General features: G+C 45.3%; 1 protein-coding gene across 1 annotated transcript in view; it reads right to left on the bottom strand.

Annotated features, from left to right (window-relative positions):
- TBC1D9 (TBC1 domain family, member 9 (with GRAM domain)) overlaps positions 1-26,431 on the bottom strand; it is a 114,299-nt gene extending 87,868 nt beyond the window's left edge. The window contains exon 1 of the mRNA XM_014548949.1: positions 26,316-26,431. Coding sequence (XP_014404435.1) covers positions 26,316-26,431 — 116 coding nt within the window. The remainder of the gene's footprint in view (positions 1-26,315) is intronic.
- Between the last annotated feature and the right edge of the window lie 1,164 nt (positions 26,432-27,595).

Below are 27,595 nucleotides of genomic sequence, written 5' to 3'. Positions count from 1 at the left end.
CTCACGCAGAGCGAGCCCAGGTGGCCCCAGTTCCCTCGCGCGCGGGTCCTCCGTGGGCTCTGGGCGCCGCGACCTGCCTCAGCGGCTGGCTTTGGAGGAACCTTCTGGGGACCGTGTGGCAAGCCCTCGGCCCCACGCCCATCCCAGCGTAGAGGACGCTGCCAGCCTCCGTAGGGTGGTGTGTGTTTATGGTTGACGCTCCGTAGGCTAGCGCCACCCCTCTTCCCAGGAAATAAGTGTTTCAAGGTTCCAGACTGGGAGCTGGATACCCGGTCGGAAGTGGACGCAGCCAATGGCTGTCGATGTTTTTGTTTCCTGCATCCCTGGGGCAAGTCATGCGCTAAACTTGTCACCGCCTGTGAGCCCTCCTCCTCTCCATTCCATTGTAAAGTGGCCCAGCTAAGTGCATTACATCACTTCTTTCCTTGACCTGCAGGGCATGAGCATTAGCGAAGTTGGAAGCAGCCCAAAAGCTTAGACCAACTAACTCAACACCACAGCTGTTCCTATCTCAGGCTTTTGGAGCTTTGGGGGCTAGGCATGGCAGAATTCTGGGATTTATCCACTTTTAATAAGTGAATTAAAAAAAATTTTTTTTAAATAATTGAAATCAGAGACACACAAACCAGGCCAGCTTGATCCCTAGACAGTTTTGCTTTCTCCCCTATACTTCCATTCTCTTGTGGCGACCACAGCTCATCTGCCTAACTATCTGATGACCCTTTCAGCTCTTCTTACACCCAGGAGACCCGCAGATAGCTCAGCACAAAGGGGCGCCTCTTCCCAGGTGATGAGAATTCACCAAGCTCTGCTTTGGCGTGGGAGTTGGACAATCCTAGGGGCTTCTCCCTTACCAATGAGCAGAGCATTCAATGACCCTTTCTTGGGTGGATTCACATTTTTTATTTAGGCAGCTCCCACAGTTGGCTTGCTGAACTCCTTCAAATGGCCCTGTGAGCGCACCCAGCCATTTTCATGAGGCTGCCGCTGCATCTGTGGGTGTCCTACCCAGTGGGCTCTCAAGGATTGAAAGTTTCCCTTGTCATTACCACATTGACAGCTCTTCTGCCTCTTTACAAAACATTTCAGACCTCCAGACATTTATGGGAATTTCACAGACTCAAAAATGCCATTTAGCACCTTCATTCAGAGTACAGGGCTTCAGTCACACAGTCACATAAAAAACAATACACAATATGATTGCAAAATACACGTATTAATATATTTATGACTTAATATTTTTTAATTGCTTCCATAGATGTTCTTTCATTTTATGTAACTGATGGTTTTATAAACTCTACTGAGTGCCTTCCTACTATCTTTTGGAGTGTCCTTATTATTCTGCTCAATGTTGTGGCTTGACATTTCTACTCTAGCCCTAAAGTGTGAAATTAGATTAGCATTTTTATCTATTGGTGCCATAATGCTGCTTACTTACGTAATTCTTTCATGCATTCATTCAACATGTAATTGTTGAATGTCTGCCATACACAAGACCCTGGGAATAACAAGTGAACAAAACCTACAAAATCTCTGCCTTCATGGATATTTAAATGTAAAATTAATAATCAAAATCCAAATCAATTTTACAAAGACCTGCTTTGAAAACAAGATTGGACACCAAGAGGAAAGAGAAAAAAAATTTTTTTAATATATTTTATTGATTTTTTACAGAGAGGAAGGGAGAGGGATAGAGAGTTAGAAACATCGATGGGAGAGAAACATCGATCAGCTGCCTCTTGCACACCTCCTACTGGGGATGTGCCCGCAACCAAGGTACATGCCCTTGGCCAGAATCGAACCTGGGACCTTTCAGTCCGCAGGCCGATGCTCTATCCACTGAGCCAAACCGGTTAGGGCAGAAAATTTTTTTTTAATTGTTAGCTGCTTTCTACTTTCTTGAAAGAATTAGAGATCATTCTCTCCAGAAAATCAGGGCTTCCATTGTAATAATGAATTGTGATAACCTGTAGTAGAAGGATATTGCAAAAAATCATACAAATTACAAGGAGGTGCCCAGACGGCATGGCTCAGTGGTTGAGCTTCAACCTATGAACCAGGAGGTCACGGTTTGATTCTTGGTCAGGGCACATGCCCAGGTTGCAGGCTTAATTCCCAATATGGGGCATGCAGGAGGCAACTAGTCAATGATTCTCTCACATCATTGATGTTCCTATCTTTTCCTCTTCCTTCCTCTCTGAAATAAATAAAAATATTTTTTTTAAAAAAAGGAACTACAAAGAGGTTATGGCAGCTTGTTGGTCCATACTGCTAAATGCTCATTTATTAAAATGTGGCTTTGTGGGGTTTTTGTTGTTTATTTGTTTGTTTTTTACAGAAAGGAAGGGAGAGGGATAAAGAGTTAGAAACATCTATGAGAGAGAAACATCAATCTGCCTCCTGCTGCACACTCCCTACAGGGGATGTGCCCAAAACCAAGGTACGTGCCCTTGACCGGAATCAAACCTGGGACCCTTGAGTCCACAGGCCGATGCTCTATCCACTGAGCCAAACCGGTTAGGGCAGTGGTTCTCAACCTGTGGGTTGTGACCCCTTTGGGGGTCGAACGACCCTTTCACAGGGGTCGCCTAAGACCATCGGAAAACACATATATAATTACATATTGTTTTTGTGATTAATCACTATGCTTTAATTATGTTCAATTTGTAACAATGAAAATACATCCTGCATATCAGATATTTACATTACGATTCATAACAGTAGCAAAATTACAGTTATGAAGTAGCAACGAAAATAATTTTCTGGTTGGGGATCACCACAACATGAGGAACTGTATTAAAGGGTCGCAGCATTAGGAAGGTTGAGAACCACTGGGTTAGGGCATGTTTTTTTTTTTAAATCAAATATACCTGAACTAGAAATAATTCAAAGAGAACTTAACTAATCCAACCAGTTTCTCAGTGAAATGAGTATTTTTAGCTTTCAATTCATTCTTATTGTTATTAAGTCCAAGGATTATCTCAAACCATTTAAGAGGAAAAGCACTGTACAGATGCCTAGATAAGATAGGGGTGAAAGACTTTTGTGGCTTGCTGAGATCTCTCCCTCTTCCCTACCCCAAAGGGAAAGTATTAAGGCTGATAGAGTTCTGATGGCCCCACCCTGGAGCAATCATTAGGTTTTCTACCTAATAGGCAGGTCTGCCTAAAGCAATACTATGTCCGTAGTAAATTTGCCTTTGGCACTTTTCACCCTCATGTGTATCATTTTTCCACCTTTTCTGCTTTTTCACCTTCACAGTGATGTATTTTTCCTATCTTCACCCTTCTCCCAGTAAGTCCTCTACTTTACCCCCTAGGGACTTGCCCACCCCTGGAAATACCATGGAGTTCAGGGTACTTGATTTCTGCCCACACCCCTTATCTCCCACTGCTGTGCCCTCCCTTCATGGCCCAGAAGTAGGGCTAAAAGCTGCAAAATTTTAGTCTTACCAAGCATTCCATTGCCCAGTACTCCCAGGTGTGGTCAGGCCAGTGGAAAATTCAGTTATAGTTCCCACAGTGAGAATTCACCCAGAAGGATAATAAAACGCTAATGCTTCCCTGGGAGAAGGCAACACCTCCCCTAGCCTTCTAGCTAAAGGTAACATGTTAACATGGACTATTAAAAAAAAAAAAAAAGCAAAAGCCCAGACCTTCCCTGACTAGCCTGGAAGGGCAGTAGCTCCAGTAGGGTATTCGGAATGTCTAGTGTCCAGTGAGGTAGGAGGAGAAGAGTGCCCTGTCCGGGCAGGCAAGAGTAATATTGTTTCCAAGATCCAAGACTTTGCAGTAGCTTTGATATCTGATAGAGTGACCTATACCGTGCATCTGAGTTGCTTGCTAATCCAGCAGGAAAAACTAGATCAGCCAGTCATTAAAATGTCTACTCTGCAAGTAATAGAGCTAATTGATGATACAGAAGCCATAGTTTGGTTCTTTCCATTTTAAGTGGCTGCACGGGTCTGCAGATAGGACCATCCTTCCATACGGTGTGATTGGAGGGAAAGGGTCCTTCAATATAGTGGTGATCTGTTGAAGTATGGTAGCAATCATCTCAGGTAGAAACTATAGTTTAACTTTAACCCTGCTGTTTGGTTTCTGTACTTGTTTGCTTGCTAAAATAATAGAAAAGTTATTTTAATTTTCTGAATTATATAAATTACCCCATTCGATTAAATACCCTATTAATTGTAATGTGACTATCCCATTGGTTGTGGTCATACTGGTCTTAGAAAGCACATTTTCCTTTACCTGGGAAGGACAGCACAATTATCCCAAGGTCAGAGGGCTCCAGTTAACATGTCCCCATTTACTCAGTGTTCCGGAGACCCAAAAACTGTAATTTAGATAACATGCTTAAGTCTGACTAGGTTCCTCATTCCAGACCCGAGGACTCCAGATAATATAATTTAGATAACATGCTGCTTCTGCTTCTATAAACTGCTTTTTTGCAAATCAGGTTCCTCATTCCAAACCTTGGGATGTAATCAATACCTTTGTGATCTTTGCCTATATAAACCCGGTGTTGTAGACATCTTATCACTATGAGATTTGGGAAAGCCGAAATGCCCCCTCATAGTCCCGGATTGCAATAAATGTGACTCTTTAATTCGACTTCTTGAGGCGTCCTTCTGTGATTCGCGGGGTACATTACAACACTGTAATAGTATTACCTTGCCTTCATTCAATGGATTGCTCCACCTTTTGAATCCTGAGATGCTCTGGAAACTGAGAAGAAATAAAACTTTATTTCTTTCCAAGTTGGAGATACTGTGGCCAGGTGACCTGTGTAAATGCATCAGAGTTCCTAGAATGAAGGAAGGAAAGAAGACAGCAACCTCTTCAGAAGGAAAAAAAAATGAAGCAAGGTATTAGCAGAGATTCGTTTGCTGCTTAACTCTTTGTCACGGCAAGTATTAATGGGTGGGGAAGAGTGATAAGGTAAAGAGCTTAGACCACAAGGAAGGTTGGGAGACACTTGCCTGATTCAAAGTTATGTACTGTGAGTTCCAGAAGGCCACGGCTGTGAGAAGACGGTGTTAATCCCCAGGCTTAGCACAGGGCCTCTGAGCATGCTTCCAATCCTTTCCAGGAGCCGCATGGAGCAGCGCCTATTTCTCCACAACCTCATCTAACATGTTTGTAGGAAAGTGTCTTGCACTGGTTTTTATTTGGGGTGGAACATAGTTATGTGACTGCATTTTACTGCAATTTCCATTACATATATAGGGCCTTCAACAGACACAATAATGCTTTTTTTTCCCCCAAGATGAAAATAGTTCCTTTTTTCAGGTTATAAAAAAGAATAGATGGTTATTATAAAAGTGATCATGATAGAAAAGTATAAGAGTGAAAGTAAAATTTCCCCAAAATACAATTTAGAGGTAACCATTAGAGATTGTTTTTTTAAAAAATATTTTTAAAATATCTTTTTATTGATTTCAGAGAGGAAGGAAGAGGGAGAGAGAGATTGAAACATCAATGATGAGAATCACTGTTCAGCTGCCTCCTGCATGCCCCTCACTGGGAATCGAGCCCATAACCTAAGCATGTGCCCTTGATCAGAATCAAACCCAAGACCTTTCAATCCCCAGGCCAACACTCTATCCACTGAGCCAAACTGGCGAGAGATTGTTAGCAAGATTATTAGAGATCTCACCATTTACAGATAACAATTGGCTTTTTGGTAAACATCTTTGCAAATATCGGCCTGTGCATATAAACACGTGTGGACAAAGACCCCTCCTTTATTCCCGTGGCTAAGTGCTATTTTGAGATAACGTGATTCTGCCTCTGGATCCAAGATTTCTTTGATGCTTCCTCCCCACGTGGAGTTACACTGCAGAGCAGGCTGCAGCTCTGGCCTCCTCCCCTCACCCCGTACAAGGGCTGGTCCGGGTGCAGGGAGATCTGATTATGTTCCCCTTTCTTCCAGATGTGTAGACTAGGCACTGAAAAGAATCGTCATTGTGTATAAACCGGTCAGTGATTACCCCAGCATCTTGCTCACAGATGAAAGGAAACAAATGGGGCAATGCCAAGGACTGTAATTTCCCCTTTAAGAGACATGCAGGGTTCCTATGTAAAGTTCGTGGTAAACTTCCCTGGGCTCCTGCCAAGGCGAAGACAATGTTTCCTAAACAGGGCAGGCCCAGGTTCAGGAAGCAGAGGGTCCCCTACAGGCACAGCTGCTTCAGAGTTTTCATGAATCTAACATGATTTGAAAACTGATGTCTCATGGAACTGTTTTTTAAGTTCATGAGATAGATATTTAATTTTTAAAACGATATGTTAACAGTTTTCCGCCTAAACTATTTGTTCTGATAGGTTTTGCCAGCCATGGTACTTTTATGGGAATGGCCGTACATGATAGTTAAGTTTTGAATGAACATCTTATCCACCTTGGGTCTTAGTGGGATTAAGCCCATTGTTAAGCACAAAGTTTGGATGTGCATCTTCCATGTGCTTGTCCTTGGTTTTATCAGATCATTCTAGCCTGTGAACCATAATGCACTGGGAGTGATCTTGTCCCATGTGCTAATTTACGAAGTGTCTGGGGGAGAAGGCTTGATTGTCTAAGCTGGCCATGTTTTTGCTTCCAGCGCTTTCCAAAGCATGGAAAGCACACCCGGCATGCATGAGAAATACCCAGAGGTGAAGGATGAGGAAAATGAGAGGTCAACGGGGGAGTTAGAGGTCACGTGGCAACTCAGAGGGGTGCCACGCACTCCACTTGAAATCCTGTAGTGGTTCCCCACGGCTTTCCAAATCAAGTCTCAGCTTGGTCTGTAAGGACCTCACCCTGAGGACTCCCTCATCCTAGTCTGTGCTCTGGCAACACAGCTGCTCTGAATGCTGACGTCCACCCCCTTCACGCTGACTCTAGATACTTTCTCTTCACTCTACTGTATCCCAAGCTACATACTCTTTTGTGCCTCCTCACTTCTGGCCTCTCTCTCTCTCTCTCTCTCTCTCTCTCTCTCACTTACTTTTGTATCCTAAACAGCTACATAGTGTCTGGTACACAGTAGGTATTTTTTTTTAAAAAAATCTTTATTTTATTTTCTTAAAATATATTTTTATTGATTTCAGAGAGGAAGGGAGAGGGAGAGATAGAAATAGCAATGATGAGAGAGAACCATTGATCAACTGCCTCCTGCACACCCCCCACTGGGGATGGAGCCCACAACCCAGGCATGTGCCCTGACAGGGAATTGAAACCTGACCTCCTGATTCTTTAATGGAACAGTTCAAATTTAATAAATTCAGAACGATCAGAATTTTCTCCTAGTTAAACTGGAGCTTGGGGAAGACTAGACTTGGGACTACAGGTGGAATTGCTACATACGACATTATTACTCACAAGGAGTTCAGTGCACAGAGGTGCCTGCCGGCTTACCTACCTGGTTGCTTGCTTTCTGGAAGTCAAACTAGAAAACGCTTCTTCACAATGTGAGGATCAAGAGAGCAGCTGCAAAGCCAAGTGCTCTTTACCCTGGAAGATGGGTAAACACTGGTGCATTCATTCATTTATTGCAGCCTTACTTTAAGGCAGGCCCAGTACTACAGGCAGGAGTCAAGACACAGCCTCCCTCGCTCTCCTGGAATTCACAATCTTGTTTGGCTAACAGATGTGTAAACAGACCAAGCCAATCCTTCTCCTGAAGCATTTAAAATGTACTGTTTTGACCTGAAGGCACATGATAAGTGGTGATTTGCCTTTCTGCTGAGATCCCAGTGTCAGAGAAAACTTAGTGAGCGAGCAGAGCCAACAACCCAACACCTAAGTCTAAATCGGCTGTACTCTTCTTTATTATTCTATCCTCAAAATTGAGATTGCAGTAGCTTGATATGTTCCTGAGGGGGGTAAATTAAAATTGTCACTATGCTGCGTTTTATAAGGAAAATAAGTTCCATCGCACTTTTTGAGCATTTGGGCATGTGCAGAGCCAATTTGGAACATCTCCTGTAATTACTGTGCACTGTGAAAAGTGCATGTTTAGTATCTTAGGGCTGTTTCCCTAGGGGAGGGGCAGACAAATAGTAGAGGCTTTTGTGAGGAAAATAAAGCAAAGATCCCATTTTCAGCATGAAAAGCATATCCTCTGTTTTCTCCTAAAGCCCAGACCTTGAACAAGACCCAGAAATGCAAACATGGGCTCCTAGAGAGGAGCTAGCTTTCTCCTGGAAGGATGCAGCTGCTAAGTTGTTTTCTGTGTATATATCTAAGGTTTGCTTTGCAATCTAGATACGCCAAGATGGCCAGACGGATCTCCTCCTGAGAAAATCAGAGGACAAAGTCAGGTGATTGTCTCCCATAATATGTAGACCACGAGATTTCTTAAGGAGAAAAAACCCAGAAGTGCACCATTAAATTACTAAAGACAGATGATTGCCAACTTCCTTCACAACTGAAGCTTGAATGCTCATGCTGACGGCAGACGCTGTCCTTGCACAATTCAGTGAGCGAAGGGCCCAGCACAGAACTGTGAGTGTGTGAGTAACCCAGGCATCCTCTTTGGCACCGGGCGCATGACACAGCATGACTAAGGAGGAATGCATCCCATCCTGCTGGTCTTCATACAGTGGGGCCAGATGATAATGGGGAAGGAAGAGGATGCCAAATCCATGATGTGTTTTTTAAAATTGTGTCTTCTGTTTCACATACTTGACTTTTTGTCTCGTGTGTAAGCATGAGAAAGTTAAGTATGACATGGAATTTGGATCAGACTTCTCTTTTCAAAGTTGCTCACTATCTTATTAAATCAGTGTTCCTGTGATTTGGTCCATCCCTCGGCGAAGAGGAGGAGGGAGACGTGGGAATAGGACACCACTGACATTTCCTGAGTGCTGGTTTTGTTCCCGGGAGGGCGCAGGGTGCCGCACCTGACGTCAGCGACTCGGCGGCAGGACTGGCGGGGTTAAGAATGGACTGCAGGAGCAGGCTCTCAGGTCGGTGTCCTGGTTCAGCCACTCATCCCTGTGGCTTTGGGCAGGTTATCTGGCAACAAACACTCACTGAGCTTTGACTCTGTACTGGGCAGCATGCTGAGGGTTTTCATTTTTTTCTCATCCTCATAACATCCTATACTAAGGTACTATTATTATTACTAGAAGACATTGAGGAAGAGAGAAGGGAGGGAGAATGATGTAAAGATGAAAAGCACCTGGTTTTGGAGTAATACTGCTGGTGTTTCATTCCCAGCTAGACTACCTTTAACTGTGTCAGTTTAGCAAATCATTGATCCTCTTTTGAGACACATATAGCATACGTAGAACAGTGCTTGGCACATAGGAAAAGCTTGGTAAATGCCAGCTATTATTGTGAGTCAGTGAAATGGCAGGTGTCCCGTCTGTGGAGTACACTTGCTTGGTCTTGAGTAACCTAGAGAGGGCATCTAGGCTTAGGACATCTTGTCATGAGGCCGGTCACTGGAGGGCACCCGCAGGCATGTGTATGTGGGGATTCAGAGCTGTGCATATGCTTCTGGTCTGTCTCCAGCCCATTGGGTCTGTGCTTCTCTCTCAGTTCTCCTCAGTTGGGGTGAGGTGAGGATGAGTGGGAAGGGGGGTTGCCATGCCCCTGTGACGTCGGTGAAGAGCACATCAGGCTGCAGGAATTGGTGCTATGGAGTGCTGTGGCTTGCCCAAGTCAAAGGCCACCAGCATCCTGCAAGGGTTGTGTGTCTGTGACATGTAGCACACCCAACAGAAAAAAAACTCATTAACTCAGAACTCTGTTTGGGGGACTTTTTATTTGTGCTCCAGAACTTTATTGTATGATACTTAGAAGTTTCTTTGACTCAAGATTTGTGAACCTAGCAAAGAGACTAGTCTAAAAAGATGAAACTCTCTCTTGCAATAAAAAATTCATAAATTCTTTGTTGATCTCAATAGAGTAATGAGTGATACTTAGAAGTTTCTTTGACTCAAGATTTGTGAACATAGCAAAGAGACTAGTCTAAAAAGATGGAACTCTTCTCTTGCAATAAAAAATTTATGAATTCTTTGTTGATCTCAATAGAGTAATGAATTGGATTTGTGCTTAGCTTATTTTCAAAACTAGTACTTCGATGTTAAAAAATTACCTTTAATTATCAAACCACTGAAGACTCATAAGAGAAGACAGCCAGTATAAGGACAGTTATCTATTTTTTAAAAATAGAACATACAGAAATTCACTACTGCTCCTCCTTTATGAATTGCTGCTCTAAGACTCTTTAATTTTGAAGGCGCTGTCAGCTATGATGGCTACGGATGCCATAGACCTCCTCCAGGACCAGCCACCTTGCCTGTGCTCTGATAACCCGAAGAGAGAGGGCCTGGGCTCGGCAACCCCAGACACAAATAAGCCGTCATCAGGTGCGCACTTCCTGTTTCTGCTTTGGTCTTGCCACTTCTCTTTTCCTTGGCCCACCGCCTTCTCCAGGTCTGACCTCCAGCCTATTAGGATGGAGATTTGGCCTGAAGTACTTAGAACAATCTCCAGACAGAGATGGAATCATCTTGGGAACTAAATGACCCCATCGTTTCAATAGTTTCCACGAATTTCCTTTGGGGTTGTTGGATGGAGTGTTTCCCAAGAAACCTGATGGTTCAAAATGCAGCATTTAGGGTTTCCCATCTGACTATAGTTAGGTCTTCTTTGAGATCACCATGGGAATCTGCTCAGGAGTACGAAAGTGCCTGTTTAAATCCCACTAGTAAAGAGAAGACATCTCTATCCCCAGGTTTGGAGTGTTGACCGGTATCTGTTCCTTTCTAAAGACATTTTCCAAGGTGAACACAGATAAATGAAGACTTAAAATGAGCTGGTAAAGAAAATCAAATAATATATGCAAAAGCTAAAGAATGACAATTACCCAATAAGTTAAACCATAAATAATTCTTAAGATTACCTTAATAATATTTTCTGACATAAAAAAAATTAGCTCAAAAAATATTACAAATATAGTAAAATCAAATTATGTAAAATAGGTTGAGATTTTTCCCTAAAGATCAGAAAAAATATAAACAAAAGATTAAGCTAAATGGCTCTGGACACTGCTGGTGATGGGTAGTTTGTTTCTATATTGGGTGCTGGGGATGGGGCATAAGGGGAGGGGTCTAGAACTGGCTCTTCTCTCACCTCGGTGTTCCTGCCCTGCCTCCCCACCTCACCCTCTGTAACAGATGGGAGGGGTCTGAGGAGTGTCACCTTGAGTTAGTTGACACTGTGTATGTTTTAGTATGAGGATGAAAACTGGAATCTGTACGGGGGGGAGAGGGGGGAATCTGTTCAGCACTAAGTAGTGTTACTCACAGGGTTTGTTGGGTAATATTCTGCTTTGCCTTTTAATGGCTCCATGGGATGACTTTAGGACCTGCTAGGCGCCTTGGAAGCTTCCTTCCCAGCCTCCGGCTCTATTGTCAGGTGTCTCCTCCTCCAACACCGTAGCTCCACTGGGATCTTCCCCACTTTCTGAGTTGCCTGTTCCTTCTTCCTGGCTCTTTTAACCCAGGGTTTGTTTTGAATGAGGCTGTCATTCACTCCTTCCTTACATGTAGTCTTGGCTCAGGCCAGCACCAGTCCACGGATGCACTCCGAGGGTATCAGGTGCCTTGGCCTGGGCAGTGCCATCATCTTGGAGCTCATGGAGGGAGGGTGTTTGATATTCACTGAGTTCTCTTAGCTGGGAGAAAACAGAAGCAGCAGAGGAACTAAGCCATCTAGGACCTACACTACTGAACACCCATCCAGGTAGGCCCACCAGGGCCTCGGGTCCATGTTTGGCTCAGGTTGAGGGCCCTGGAGCCACCCTATGTGTCTGGACTACACACTGTACTCTCATAGAACAGAAGATGGAAGTAACTTTCTACCTGAGACTACCAGGGAGTCTCGGACCTGGGAAGTCTGCAAAGAGAGGTCACAGACCCTCAGCTTAGTCAGAACTGAATTCACCTTCACCACAGAGCCAGCCGTTTATCGGAGAGCCCTCTTGCTGGTCCCTCTTCTTCCCACTTCTCATTTTTGCTTTTGGATGAATCCCTTCCTCTGCTTCATGTCTTCCTCACAAAACCACTGAATAAAATTGTGGCCGTAAGGAGATAAACTTGGCCTATAAACCTTCAAACCGCCCCCCCCCCCCCAAGGTACTAAGAGACTTGAGCAAACACTGGCATGGTTTCTAACAGCTCAAGGCCACATCCCCAGTGAAATAGAAATTTTGGGGGGTGAAAAAGGCAGGTTTAGGGAATTTTAAGATTAAGGGGGTCCATGGAAGAAACACAGGTCTACAGAGCTACAAAGGCTACATTTTTATAAGACAAGGGAGAGGCAGCAGTTACATTTCCATAAGATAAGGGAACCGGGAGTAGCAAAAGGTCTATATTTACAAAACAAATAAGGAGGGCCCCACATGTCCCATGTGAGGTTTTGACCTTTGAGCTCAGAAGTTACTATAGTGACCAAATCAAAGGGGAATAGTGGCCAATCAGAGGGGATATCAAGGCACAGGAACTGCAGCCTTTATAAAGGGGCCAGAGGGGTTCCCTCCCCACGTGGGCGTCTGTGCTGTGGGACTCTTTCCTCCTCCCCGCGTGGGAGTCTGTACTTGTTCTTCAATAAATTTCCACCTTTGCTATACCATCTTCCGTCCGTGGATTCATTCTTTGACTCCGACGGACAAAGAGCCCGGGAACCATCCTGCCCCCAAATCCCATATCACCAGGATGACTCCACGACCCCCTCAAAGGGCTCAGTGCTGCCAGGAGCATTTACAGTGTGTTCCAGCCCAAATTGGAAACTGACAGACAGACAGGCTGCTGAACCGCCTCCCAGGGCAGTGACTCTAGGAAGCTTGCAATTACAGATCTGGTCTCTGCCCTTTGAGACATGCATCGTCTACTACCCAGAACTGTCTTTCCAAGGACCTGGGAGCTGTCTCTCAGAGATGCAAACATTCAAGGCTGGCAGTATCACTCTCTGCTCCCCCCAGGCACCGTGCTGTAATTTATGTCATGGCTTCCTGTCCTAAACCTCCAGAGGTGTTTGCCCTCTGCATGAGTACCGATGAATAAACAGTGGTCGCCTAGGCACACGGACCCACGCTCTGCTCTTCCTAGCCCTCGGTGGTGCCGTTCAGTGCTACACCCCACCTCTGAAAGGCCTCCTGCCCTAGGCAGCCAAGAGGAGTTCAGTTCACGTGGACTTTCCCCATTGCAGTGGCTATTACTGCGCCAAATCCACCCTTACCACTCTCACTGGAGCCCAGCTTTGTTTATCCTGGACCGTCAGTGCTGCTTTCATTCAGCTTTTCCCTATCTCCACATGCCCTTGACGTGTTCTCATTCCCCCCAGGATTTCATCTGTCTTTTTCACTGAATATGGGAAGTGCAACTGCCGAACTTTCCTGATGAAGGACAAACCGGGGTCACACTGAGGCACAGCAGTGGGGGGAGGGGGGAGCACTTTGGCCAGGGGATAGTTATTAGCATATTATCTGCTTTTTTTTCTGAATGACGGACCCCAATGTTGGGTAACTTAATAAAATTTCACTTTCTCTGGGCCCTTTTCTTCCTCCTGCCCTCAACCTTTTCTGGTCTTCCTGCCTATCCTTTTTGTCTCAGGGCGTTCTCAGAATAATACGTTGGGGGTGTTCAGGTAGATTTGGTGTGTGAAACGAAATGCATTTTCCCAATGTGGCTCTGCTTAACTAGAGCAAACCTTCTGGGTCTAACTACCCCTTTCTTTTTAGGAGACGGAAGGGGGTTTGGGGTGGGAACTTCCCCGGGACACTGCCCTCCTGAGCCTGCCTGTCCCTACTTGAGCCAATTTAGCAGAGAGAGGGTTGAATCATGTATGAGTGTTTATTCCAATACTGCCAGCAGTGCGGGAGAGCAGCAGGTCATCCACGAAAATCTGCTCTGCACTCCCCCCACACCAGCTGCTTAGGGTGGTTGGACAAGGGTTACATGTGGAAATAGCAAAAGGAATAAGAATGGGTATGCAAAACGGGTGTTACAGGCAATTCTGGCTGGGGTGGGACTCCATTGTTTTGGCCTCAAGGTTATTCATCTTTCTTTTTAAATGGAACCGCATTCCAAGGTTGACTCCCAGTTCCTGGGGATGTACAACTCCCAGCCAGGCTAGAATGTGCTTTCTTTAATCAGAACAAAAAAAAATCACGGTTAACAGAGCATGATTAACATTTCTTATAACTACTAGCTAGTCCCCAATATTCTATTTCTGCCCCTAACAAGTTCAGCTTTAAGCTAGGTGCGGAGGTGGGAGGCGGGGCCCAGGGGCTGCTAGCTAATCATTTCCGCTGTGTTTTAAGCCTGCTCTGTTGGCTTCCCCTCATTTGCACCAACCTTCAGAATGTGGAAGTGAAAATCTGACTCCTGCCCCGTGTACCCCTCATGCCCTTCTACTTCCTTCCTCTTCACTGTGAGGACCACGCCGTGCATTGTTGGGGCACGCCTTCCTTGAGGATTTCAGCCACACTCCCTGCTAGCTCGGTCATGCAAGGCACATCTCTTTAGTCCTTTGGGTAAAAATGGATTCCTCATCTGTAGAATGGGTATATTATTTGCTCTGTCTAGTGTTGCGACCCCAGGGCCCATCCCAGGTCTGCTGACTTACCCTTTAGGGGTGCTTTTGATACCCTTCGATTAGAATGTTGTGTCTAGGACAGGAAGGACTGAGCACCTGAACAGGGCTGTTCAGAGACTCGCGATGTGAGAAGTAACAAGGAGGTATAATTTCCAGGACTTGGCAGCCAATAGATGTGACTAAAAGAAGAAGCTGCACATATAAAGTGATCTGCCATTGTCCTGCGGGCCTTTTACCACTGGCAGTGCTTTTGTGAGACCTGAATAAAGTCACCTCTCTGGGTACAGGCTGGATTTCAGCTTCCCATTGGCCCCTCTGCCAGGTGCTACCGTCCAGTCATCCGTCATAGATGGCCGTCCTGGTGTCCCACCTGGAAACTGGGGTCCTAGGTGGCATAGGAGGTGGTCTGCCTAGCAGAGAGGCTGGTGAGTTATTTTTGAGTCAAGGGAGTGTGTGATGCCTAGGAGAATGTTTGTCTATCTGCAGGTATTAGAGCAGGTAAGTGGAAATGGGAGGGGGTGTTGGTGGTGGCTACTGCTTGTTTACGACCAAAGGTGGAGCTGAGAGCTGTTATCACAGTGGCAAGAGCCAAAGGCCAGACCTTGTTTGATGTTAGCCAAAGGGAAGATTAGAAATAGAAAACAGAGTTCCCTGTTTCTCAAGTATAACTGGTGGCAGCTAAATTAAACTCACTGGGAATAAACAATCACTTAGATAGTAGCCAACAGTAGAACAGAATTCCCTCCCCCAAACTTTTTCCCTGAAACTTAGCCTAAAAATAGTAAGAAAGTCTATAAATGGGTAACTGAAGGCCTTCGGAGAAAATAGGTCAGAGAAACTGACCTTGTGGGAACCTACAGATATTATTACATTGTCTAAACTCATATGATGGAGGGCACACTACTAGACCATGGGTGACATTAAACATGGCCTCAGTTAAAGGGCACTGAGAAATTCATGGCCATGCACCATCTCCTGCTTGCTAGACACTTGTCAGGATTTCTCCCCTATTTCATTAAGATGGTGATAAGGTCATTTTACATTATTTTTTAAGGAAAACATTTAAAAAATATATTTTTTATTGATTTCAGAGAGGAAGGGAGGGAAAGAGAGAGAGAGAGAGAGAAACATCAATGAGAAATATTCATTGATCAGCTGCTTCCTGCATGCCCCATACTGGGGGCTTCAGCCCGCAAGCTAGGCACCTGCCCTGATCAGGAATTGAACCTGACCTCCTGGCTCATAGGTCAATGCTCAACCACTGAGCCACGCCGGCCAGACCATTTTTCATTATTGCAGATAATGTTTATTTGCAATTTAAGATATGTTTCCTTGCCTGGCTGGCATGACTCAGTGGTTGAGCGTTGACCTATGAGCCAGGAGGTCACGGTTTGATTCCCGGTCAGGGCACATGCCTGGGTTGCGGACTCGATCCCCAGTGTGGGGCGTGCAGGAGGCAGCCGATCAATGATTCTCTCTCATCATTGATGTTTCTATCTCTCTCCTTCTCCCTTCCTCTCTGAAATCAATAAAAGTATATTTAAAAGAAAAAAAATATATATGTTTCTTTTTTTTCTGGGTCTGGTTTTCTGCTCAAGTGTCCAGTCCCTTCTGATTTGCAGATGTCTTCTCTGCTTCCTAGTATAACATGATGTTTGTGAAGGGACATTTGCGTAGGTGAGGAGGGAAGGTCTCACCTCCTCTACTTATTTCACAAGGTTGTAGACTCTCCACCAGAAGAGAACCGAGCATCGCAACCTGGCTCTGTGGGTTCCTCCTCGAGGTTTCAGTTCTCTTCTTCGGGCACATAATGTCCAGTCATATTATCAACATTTGCTAACATTTCTATGCACCAAATATTGGGCTCAGAGTTTTATATCCATGGTGCTATTTACCTTTACAGCAACATTGCGAGGCAGGTATTATTATCACCATTTATGGAAGGGGAAACTAGCCCTTAACCTAAACAGTTTGGTCAAGGTAATATTGCCGGTCAGTGTGATCAGTGAAGTCAGCAGACCAGAAATAACACAGGGCAGATTTTATATTAGGAGACAGAGTATGAAGCCCAGAGATGGAGGAACTTGGTGGGGAAGGTCACAGATACTGGGAACCTGAGCTGTGATCTGCCCTGTGGCCCCAGAGCTGTGGGCTGAGGGTCAAGGACAGAGCCCCTAAGGTTACTCACAGGGCAGGTGGGAGACACTACAGGGACCTGCCTACAAGTCTCCCCTGTGGTAGTTTCCACCTGCCTTTTAAGCCTACATTGGCTGTGAAGAGAAAAGCCATCTCAGGAGGGTGGGTATTTTTGTTTCAGTCACTTTGTGAGAATTTCTGCCGCGATCTGACTTCATGTATTGATGCATTAGGAAATGCACGTTTTGGTATTAAGATCAACCTTCTCTCTGAGGTATATAGGCTGCAGGAGGAATACCTTCTTATGTGATTCACAGAATAAGATACTGGAATCCATGTGAATAGATATTAATTTTGAAATCAAATCTAAAAGTAAGCTTACCTAGCACTTTGGCTGCCTGGTTGGTAGTCGGCATTTTAAAATCTCTTGCCATCATCTCTCCTCCTTCCTCCTTGACCAAGAAAAGGTCCTCTCCTGGCTCTTCTCCACCCACTCTAGCCCGACCCATCAGTCCAGACGCAGTATGCCGCCAGCCCTTCTGAGAAAGCAGCCTCTGCTGCCCCCCCGCTGCATGACGTGTGGTCGGTCGCACATGCTCACTCTCATAACTCGTCTTAGACCCATCCGACACCACCTGGAGAGGGGTCCTTGCTTCCGGTGCTCTTCAGGCATTTCAAGGGGGGAGTCTCGGCCCTTGAGAAGACTTGAGTGGTGGGTTCCTTATATTGTGAGCTCCAGGTAGGTCCAGCTGAGGGCTGGGCCCAGAACTGGTTCTCAGAAATGGCCTGTTGACTTGGGGGCGGGGGTGGGAGGGGAGGGCATGCACCAGGAAACCATGCCTCAGTGCCAGTGCGGAGCCATTCAGGGCGAGGACCTGCCCTGGCTCAGCAGGCCTTGTCTCTCATGCTTTCAGGTAGGCCTCTGAGTGTGATTTTCTAAACCTCACAACCAGAGGGGAACAGTCAACAGTCAGAACAGAGGAACAGGGGGTATTCGTCAGGCTTTTACAGAGAAACAGAACCAACAGGATATACTATATACGGTATATTCTGTGTGTATCTGTATCTATATCTATGTTTATCTATCTAGACATTTATTTTTAGGAATTGTCTCACACAATTCTGGAGGCTTGGTAAGACCAAAACTTACAGGTTGGAAACTCGGGGGAGAGCTGCAGTGCAAATTCAAAGACAGTCTACTAGCAGGACTCCTTTTTGCTCAGGGAAGGTCAGTCTTTGTTCTAAAGCAGCGGTTCTCAACCTGTGGGTCGTGACCCCTTTGGTGGTCGAACGACCCTTTCACAGGGGTCGGTCGCCTAAGACCATTCTGCATATCAGATATTTACATTACGATTCATAACAGTAGCAACATTACAGTTATGAAGTAGCAACGAAAATAATTTTATGGTTGGGTCACAACATGAGGAACTGCATTTAAAGGGCCAGAAGGTTGAGAACCACTGAATCTAAAGGACTTCACCTGGTCTGATGAGGCCCATCCACAGAATGGAGGGTAATTTACCTAACTCAGGGTCCACAGATTTCAATTTTAATTCCAAAGAAACACCCACACAGCCGCATTAACACATAAAATTAACCACACGGTGGGGAAAGAGGGGCGAGGTAAGACATTCCCTTTCAAACAGGGGAGCCGCACCGCCTGCTGGATTGACTAACAAATACAGAGGCTTTAGGGGACAAACCTCGTAGAAATAGTTCCTAATGAGATCAGAAAACAAATAAAGCAAGTTCTTTAATGGGAAAAGGTCAAAGGGAGAGGCGCCATGCAGGGCCAGACTGTCGATTTTCCCAGGAAGATGAACAGATGGCCAAACCTCCTGTTGAGACAGACGGCACCTCTCCCAGAGACAGCTGCCGAGGGAGCCTCAGAGTCCCTGGCTCCCCCAGACCCAGCTGGGGGGCTCCTCTGCTGGCCTGCTGCTGCCCCTGCAGGGCCCTTTGCCTCTGGCGCCCAGCCAGAGAAGCCAGTGGGGGCAGAGAGCGCTGGCACCTCGCAGAGCCTCAGCTGTCCCTTCTGCAGCTGAGGGAGTCTCCCCTGCTTTCCGTCTCCACCAGGCACTTCCCTTCAAGGCGCTGCTCTGATGGGGGATGCTAAATGGACAACAACACAACACAAAAACCAACAAGACCCTCCTCCCTGCCAGGCAGGAGCTTTAAGTTCCTGGATCCGCCTTGGAAGCCAACGGGACTAGTTCTGAGCACGATGATGGCTACAAGCAAGGGGTGGGGTGAGAGTGGAAACCATGCGAGCCCTGTGCCGCTCCTTCCCAGTGGAGGCCTCCCGTCTTCTCCACAGTGACAAGTTCTGCGAGCAGCGGAGTCAGCATTTCCCCGCAGCAGATGGCTCCCACAGAGCCTTACTGGTGGCGAAGAGCAGCTTGGGGACATGATGATGGAGCACTTGGCCAACATCCAGAGGATGATGCCAGCAGCTTCTGTTACACACACTGCAGTGTCCTGTGGATACCTGGATACCACAGAATGGAGATGTCTCCCTAACGCTTACTTTATCTTTGGGAAGGATTTGCTCACATGTTCAGAGCGTTATGCTAATACCAGGGCTGTTTGAAGGGCCTGGGTGTTTTGCTTTGCAGAACTTAATATCTTGATTAGGGAGAGAGATGGAACTGGAATTCACTCTGGCTAAGTGCATGCAAAGAACGGTTTTCAGGACATCAGTGCACTGTGGCTCATGGGCATGGTTCAGATTTTAGCACTGGGAGAAGAAAATCCTATAAACGATGGAAATCTTACATCTATCCTGGAATTGTTCCAGCTTTATTGACTCTAGGCTAGCACTTCTCTCCTGTGTGGCCACCCAGCCTCTGCCACCAGGCTGCCCCCTGGTTGTACCAGACGTGGGGTGCTAGTGATGAACGAGTGACGAAAGAGTTCCAACTATCACTTAGTGAAAGCTTCATGGTGAAACACAAAGCGTCATCACAGCAAACGATTAGGGAGTAATGGTAGTCAGAAGGGGCGAGGAAGCATCAGGATAGAAGCAAGGGGATGAGAATATGGGGGGCAGTATAAGCTCTATCTGAGAGTTTCATCTCCTGCTAATACTATGGACTTGTGCCTGAGTCTCGGGTAGAAGGGCGATGAGCAGCAGCGCAAAGGATGGTTTTCACACAGAGGTCACTGTAGGGCATTGGGAAACCAGGATGCGTCTCTGGGATCACGGTGACAGGGGCTGGCAGAGGAAGGCATGCTCCCCACTTCCGCAGGGCTGTTTTAAAGCAGATCTGTGCAGGCTCAGTGTGACATCGATGTCCAACCTGGTGGTAGAGGACAGGCATCCTCATTGGACTTGGCCAGCAAAATTGTGAAAGAGAGCCAACGTAGAGGAAAGGAAGGAACAAATGTCCAAGAGCTGTAAATAGGGGTTGTCTGGGCGGTGCTCCCCCTGCCCAGGAAGCTCCACAGAAGAGAGCAGGCTACCCAAGTGGATGGGATGAACCAGATAAATGTGTTCTATCAAATCAGCAAAATAAGGTGCCTTAAATACCCACCAACTATGCCCAATCTTAAGTAATGACATCACTGAATAGACTGCTTGTTGTTCTTTTTCCAATTTAGTTTGAAGGCTTGGAGGTTTCATTTGATTCAATCCAGTTAGATAGCAACAAAGCTTGTACATTAGCTCTTGTAAATTAGCTCTTCCAAGAGAAGACTGCAAAGATGCATCATGTTTTTCTCCCTGAAGTTCCTCCAAAGATAACGCTGTTGAAAAATGAACTTCATATTTTTAGGATTCCACTCTATATATGTATCTGTATTTGGTTTTATTAGGAAGGATGTCTTCACACCTGGAGATCAGCTAGGTGTATTGATTTGTGTACCTGCTATTATGAGACTTCTCGGGGATCATTGTCAGCATTTTCTAAGCATCCTTTCTTGCTATTACTAATAACTGCACATTTTTGTAATGCTCTTAAACTCACGGAGCACATTGACCTAACCCCTTCATGTTTATTCTTCTTGCAAGAAGGCATGGACCACGTTTTATGGATGAGGAAACTACGACTTGAGTATCTTCTTCAAGCGGCTAATGAGACAGAGGCTGCCTAAACCCAGTCCTGGTATAACACCTGTATTCCCTCCCGTACCCACAGGGATAGTGTGCTACCAGTGTTATTCATGAATCATTTCTAAAATGTAATTTTATCGATACCTTATCAACCAAATTTAGAGCTGGAAAAACTGAGTTTCCTCTCTTTGATATAATTCAGAAAATAGACCAAAATGTAGCCAGTGGGATGATGAAGCATTGTGAGAAATCTTAGGCTGTGATTGTGGTGTATGTTTCTCAGAAGTTGGCCAATCCCCTGCACACTGTTGGCTGTGTCAGTACTGCTCCATCTTAGTGCACTGGTATCCCCAGTCCATGAACTAGCTGCCTCCTCCTGGGACTATCCTCCTCGTCTGGAATCTGGGCCTGGTGCAGGTAAGTCCAGCTTCCCTGTTGTTAAAGCAATAGCCTACCTGAAGCTGTTAAATCTACTGTAAAACACCACAAGGCAAAGTGGGTGTGGCCCACCCCCTTCTCTTGGTCACTCTCAACACTGCCTCTTCCGATTTCTCTTCCCTTCAACACCATCTGTGGTGGTCACTTTAACTAGATGGCTCTCCTTTGACAATGTCATTGGTAGCCCCATTATTTCACTGGCCCTGTTCGGGCACAAAACAACTACCTCTTCTCTTGCTGAATGACAGATTTTGCATGTCCCTCCTAGAACTGTCTTCCAAAAACCCACTTGTCTCCCATGTTGTCTTCAGGTGAAAAGCTCATATGATTGATGTGGGTAAATGTGTGAAATCATTGGGCCTGCTCACTGGTGACGTCTGGACCTCGGCAGTGAACTCCCTCCTTGCTGTTGTTGGCGCAATGGCTCACTGTCAGTTCAGTAATACAGGAGAACAGCAAGGCACAGGGCCAGGCAGGAGAATTTCCTACCAGTTGGGTGGTTACCAAGAATAATTCAAGGCATTCACTAAGCAAGGAGCGGTGCGATCTTTCTGCACACATTGTTTCAGCATCAAGTGTGCTGTTTCCATTTCTAACATACAAAAGCAGGGGCCGAGTATGAAAAAGAGACATTTGTTTATGAGTTAGAGCACCTTTTGTTTTTCTGACTGTGGTTGGCTTGGTTCCCTTCATTTGGTTCTGGTTTGTGCACAGCATACCTCATCGTGAGCTGGAGGCCCGGACCTTGCAGGGGACTCCCCATGGCTTTGGCCTCACAGGTGGGATCTGGGCTTCACTTCACACTGGAGTGACTGTGAGAGGGGCTGGTCCCTTCACATGAGGTTGGAGCTGAGGAGAGCCACATTCAGATGTAGGAAACGGATCTCAGGAGCTTCCTAATCACTTGTCTTATATTAATAATGTCCTTCTTTACATTTGTACCTGAAATATATGTTGCAGGGAACTTTCAAGTTTCTTATGAGGGTTGTGAGAAAAGAAAGGTCTGTTCCAGGCTCTGTCCATGCAAGGGAACAGCATGGAGGAAGCCATGGAGTTATGGGGCAGCCTGGTGTGCTTGAGAAGTAACCAGCGGTCCAGTGCAGTTGGAGTACAGAGCATGTTGACAAACAGCTCCTTCTCCAGGACTTTGTCATGGCTCAGGAGGACAGTTCAGTCTTGTTTATGCTGGATCTATATCTATTGATCTACAGTTTATTGGATCATTATCTAGATTGCTATATTTTTTTTGTTTCATACATGAGTGGCCCGAGAATTCTCTGGTTCTAGGGAGAAGCAGAGAATTTAAAAAGAAGAACACAGAAAAATGAGGAGCTTTGTTCGGGTCTAATTCCCTCTGACATCTAAGTTTGAATGTCACAGGGTTACCTTGAAATTTTGTTGTGCATTATAATAATTATTTGCCTTTTAAGATTGAAATGGTTTCTCTATTAGTTTTGGGGAAAAGAAGCCAGACTTCATTACAGACTTTATTCCTTGTTATGTCATGAAGGTCCTGGGGGAAATATCTGAAAAGATATTCACTCATGGCAGGAGGGCTGCTACTTTCCTAATTCTCACCTTCTCCAAGTCCTTGCTCACCTATTCAACAAGGCTTATCCTCACCATCCCATTTCACAATGCAAAGATGCCTCAACACCCACACCCACTTCCCCTTACCCTGTCCTATGCTTTTTATTCTTCATATTACTTATTACCTCCCAAATTATTATCTTTATTGTCAAGTATCTATCTTCCCTCTGCTTCAATATGAGTTGCACAAGGGTGTGGATCTTTATTTTTTCTCTGCTCTTTACCCAAAGCCTAGAGCAGTGCCAGGCACATAGTTGGTGCTCAATAAATTTTCTTGAATGAATGGAGTCCACTAAGGCCAGGCTTCTGTTTCAGGCCATACTTTGCAGCCTGGGGAACATTTTCATTAAGGATGAGAGATACAGAGAAAACCAGTGATGCTCTTAGCTGTGGCTATTGGTTCTCCAAAAGGGAATTAGATTTAATTTTTTCATAAGGTCAAGAAATGAGATGTGATTAGTAAATGCCAAATTGGTCAGTGATGGATGTGTGGGCTTCATTATCTCCTGCTCTCTGTCTCTGCCATGTCGCCCATCCCACAGCCATCTGGTTTTCACTCTGTCTCACAGCATCTTTGCCCACGGAGGCTGAGTAGGGGGATGAGAGTCTGGGGATGTGGAGTGACTTGTGTGTATCTGGAACCGCATCAGTAGCCCTTGCCCCTCATCCCCTAAAGAATGAGGAGATGCTGGGAAGCAACAATTGGGTTCCCCAAGAAGTTCAGGAAGTTCAATGCCACACATTTTCCAGGCCTTGCAGAGACTAGGAAGTGATTAGGGAAAGGGAATTAGATTTAATTTTTTCATAAGGTCAAGAAATGAGATGTGATTAGTACATGCCAAATTGGTCAGTGATGGATGTGTGGGCTTCATTATCTCCTGCTCTCTGTCTCTGCCATGTCGCCCATCCCACAGCCATCTGGTTTTCACTCTGTCTCACAGCATCTTTGCCCACGGAGGCTGAGTAGTGGGGTGAGAGTCTGGGGGATGTGGAGAGACTTGTGTGTATCTGGAACCGCATCAGTAGCCCTTACCCCTCATCCCCTAAAGGATGAGGAGATGCTGGGAAGCAACAATTGGGTTCCCCAAGAAGTTCAGGAAGTTCAATGCCACACATTTTCCAGGCCTTGCAGAGACTAGGAAGTGATTAGGGGAAGTGAAGCTACTTTGGCTGACCTCCCCTTTCTGGTTTAACTTTGTTCTCATTTGTGTCTGACTCGCTTTGCGCGCCCATGCTTGATGGTTTTGAATTCAGCTTAATCCTTTAGCTAAGCCTTTACCATTTTGATGGGTGGGGGGCCGTTACACGGTTTTTCTTCATAATTGAACAAAGTTCACACATCCAGTGGATGATTCAAAACAGAAGTAGGCTTTGCTCCTGTGGCAGCTTCATTCCACAGAGTTCACTTCCTGAACTTCTTGGGGAACCCAATTGTTGCTCCCCAGCATCTCCGTCTTCTCTCTTCTCTGTCTGCCCCCACACTCTCACTTCTGCTTCTTCTCCGGCCGAGGTTGTCATCCATTTATTTTAATTGACCTGGTCTTCCCTTGGAAGTGGCTCCACGTCACATGCAGATAATTAAAGGAATGAAGGAACAGGTGAATCTCCTATTTAGACTTCAAAAAGAAGCTTCTGTTTGCTTGTTGCAGACAAGAAAGTAAGGGTTTATTAGTTGAGAAAGTGATGCCAATACGGGAGTATCAAAGGTAAGCTAGTGCTCAAGGACCTGGCTCCCTGCTGGCTCCCAGGGGATGGGTTACATACGGGAAAAATCACCAACCATGGTGACTAAAGGAGTTAGAGTCCTGGGCTCTACTGAATTGATTTGGGCCAGGGCAGGGCGGAGTTGATCATTGTATCAGGTCCTCACGTCAGCCATGGCCATGGCCTTGTTCTGTCTGGTTTTGTGCGGGTGTGGTCCGCAGGTTGGGTCATTCCATTTCATGGGCCTGGGGCTAAATATAGCAACTGAAGTCAAGATGCTATCGTTAGCTTGACCGAAACTCTGTTTTTGTGTCAACAGATCTGAGGCTTTGTTCTTAAGACAGATTGATACTGACCAGAATCTGATGTCTTAAGGACTTAATGATTAAAGAAGGGAGTGGATAGAAAGGAGAAAGGGTCACGTTAAAGAAACTGAGTTCCTGATTGGTTACAATTCCCTCCTTTCTTGTGATCATCCCTCAGTCTTGAGGAATATCAGGCAACTGGGTTCTGGTCAATCAAGAAGGAAGATGAGCTTGTAGGATGGAGTTAGATTTGTGTGCCCATTGTGCCCCTCTTAATCTGGCTTTTACAATCTCACATGCCCACCTCTTCTGCAATGGTTCCTGAGCCTTTGAGGGGGCATTCTAGGTATTTAATGTACAAGCAGGAACCACAGCAATGGTAGAAGAAGCAGGAGGCCAGGATACCTCTATCCTAAGTGATAATCAGAGCAAACCATAGGCTAGTCCCTGAGTCTTTAGGGCTTGCAGTCGAGAAGACCTCCAGGTGAAGGATCAGAGTAGAGGTTTATTTTATTTTATTTTATTTTTATTTTTTAAACTATATCTTTATTGATTTCAGAGAGAAAGGAGAGGGAGAGAGATATGAAAACATCAATGATGAGAGAGAATCATTGACCACTGCCTCCTGCATGCCCCCTATTGGGGATGGAGCCCACAACCCGGGCCCATGCCCTTGACTGGAATCAAACCTGGGACCCTTCAGTTCGCAGGCCGTCGCTCTAACCACTGAGCCAAACCAGCTAGGGCAAGGCTTTGTTTTTATTAGCACCTCTGGGATCCTGATTTCCCTTCACTGTGGACCTAGTAATTCCTTCCTATTTTGTCAGTTCTTTGATTGTCTTAAGATATATTCTATATATTGTCTATATTTACTTATATTTTTTCTTGTTTTAAGAGTAAATGTTTTTGTTTTGTTTACCAGAAGCATTGGTCTGAATAACTTAACTCAGCATTTCCTAGAACAGAATGGGCTTTGTTAAGAGACTAAATGTCATAGAACCTACACGTTGTGGCAAAGATACTCTCTTTTATTGTTAGTCTCTCTGGCTTCACTTCCTCTGAGGTCAGCAGGAATGGGCTTCTCATCAAAAGTAAATTCTGAAATCTAAGTGTTGTTTTTCTGAGACTGTTATGTATGTAGTGTGGGATAAATGAATATTTAGTAGATATTGTCATTCTATCATTACCGGTATCCTTGATTCAGAATTCTCATCATGGAATTAAGGAAATGCATTCATATGTAGTAGAGAAGTGGTTTATTAGAAAACTTAGTAACACTAAACTTGAATTGGAAATGTCAGTATAAACTCAAGAGATATTTTTTCTTTTAAAACATGTATCTACCACTGAAGAGGCACAGAAACAATAACCAAGCTGGTAGCAATGAGCACAGTCAGTGCCCAGATTGTTTCTTGACGTATTATTTCTTAGAAGTATGGTTGATTCCGTGTTTGGGGCAGGAAGTGTATTTGATAATTCTGGGAAATTTGATATACTTGACAGTGAGGAAGCTCTCGAAGGCCAGTGAATATACTTGACAGTGAGGAAGCTCTCGAAGGCCGTGAATATACTTGACAGTGAGGAAGCTCTCGAAGGCCGTGGATAATACCATGCAAGAAGGACTTAGGAGCCAACTCCAAGAAGCTCCCATGGGCCAAAGATAGGACACATTTGAGGTCACAGCGAAGCCTAAGCAAAGAGTATTCTAATTGGTCCAGGGCAGCGCAATATAATCTTGCATTGAACATTGCTTTCCCTGGCATCCATATGTTTCTCTCTCTATGGCCTTGCTTTGCTAAGTAGAGGCTGAGCTGAGTTTTCCAGGTTCCCTGGTTTAATAATCGCACCAGCCTCACCCGAACGAACATGTAGAGGTGCTAACCTGCTCCCTATCAGCACAGGCTTCCTGGGAGATGTTTCTCTATAAAATATGCCCTTCTGGTGACCTGGGTCAAATACGACAACATGTTTGTTTTAAGTCATCTTATCTCTTATTCATATCTCTTATTTTTCCTCCATATTTTGTAGCTATCATTTAAGTGCTTTGCTGATACTGGTTTCCCCAAATCTCCCAAACAGCCTGGTATATAATACCCAAATAATGCTAGTTCTAATTTCTGGGTGAAAAGTTTTTTCTTTTTAGGTGAAAAGAGTAAAAACAGGTAGGAGAGAGCCGGGCAGCTGGCAGGTACTCGGTTGTTCCATCAATCATTTATTTTACAATTACATATGGAAAACCTACTCTAAAGCAGGCCCTGTGCTGGGCACTGGGACATGTGGAGAAAAAAACAACAACAACTACATCCTAATCCCAAGGAATGTGTGATCTAGAGAGGAGAATTGATACCAGTCCAACCATGGCTTCCATGAATTATTAACGCTGAGCGCTGTTTAGTGCTGTGTTTACCACATGGAGCAGGCCTAGCGGTAGGGCTGCAAAGGCGAAGCACAAGGTGCTGTGTAAGCCTTTCATGGGGCTACCTAACCTAGGCTTGGGGTGAAGGTGTCTCCAAGGGAAGGCTGCTGAGCTGAGACCCACAGGATGAACAGGCAGTGATTAGAGGAAGGGGCGGGTACAGGGATGGAGTGGGAGCAGCATACGATCATTCTGCAGATGGTGTCAGGGACCAGATCATGCGGGACCAAGATCATGTTAAGGCTTCTGTGCTGTACTTGGGCTAAATAGAAATGGGCGGCCATGAAAGGCTCTTAATTTTGTGTGTGTGTGTGTGTGTGTGTGTGTGTGTGTGTGTGTGTGTGTGTGTGTGCGCTTCTC

The sequence above is a fragment of the Myotis brandtii genome, unplaced genomic scaffold (assembly GCF_000412655.1).
Source record: "Myotis brandtii unplaced genomic scaffold, ASM41265v1 scaffold53, whole genome shotgun sequence".
Taxonomy (NCBI): domain Eukaryota; kingdom Metazoa; phylum Chordata; class Mammalia; order Chiroptera; family Vespertilionidae; genus Myotis; species Myotis brandtii.
This window is presented reverse-complemented; position numbering and strand designations above follow the sequence as displayed.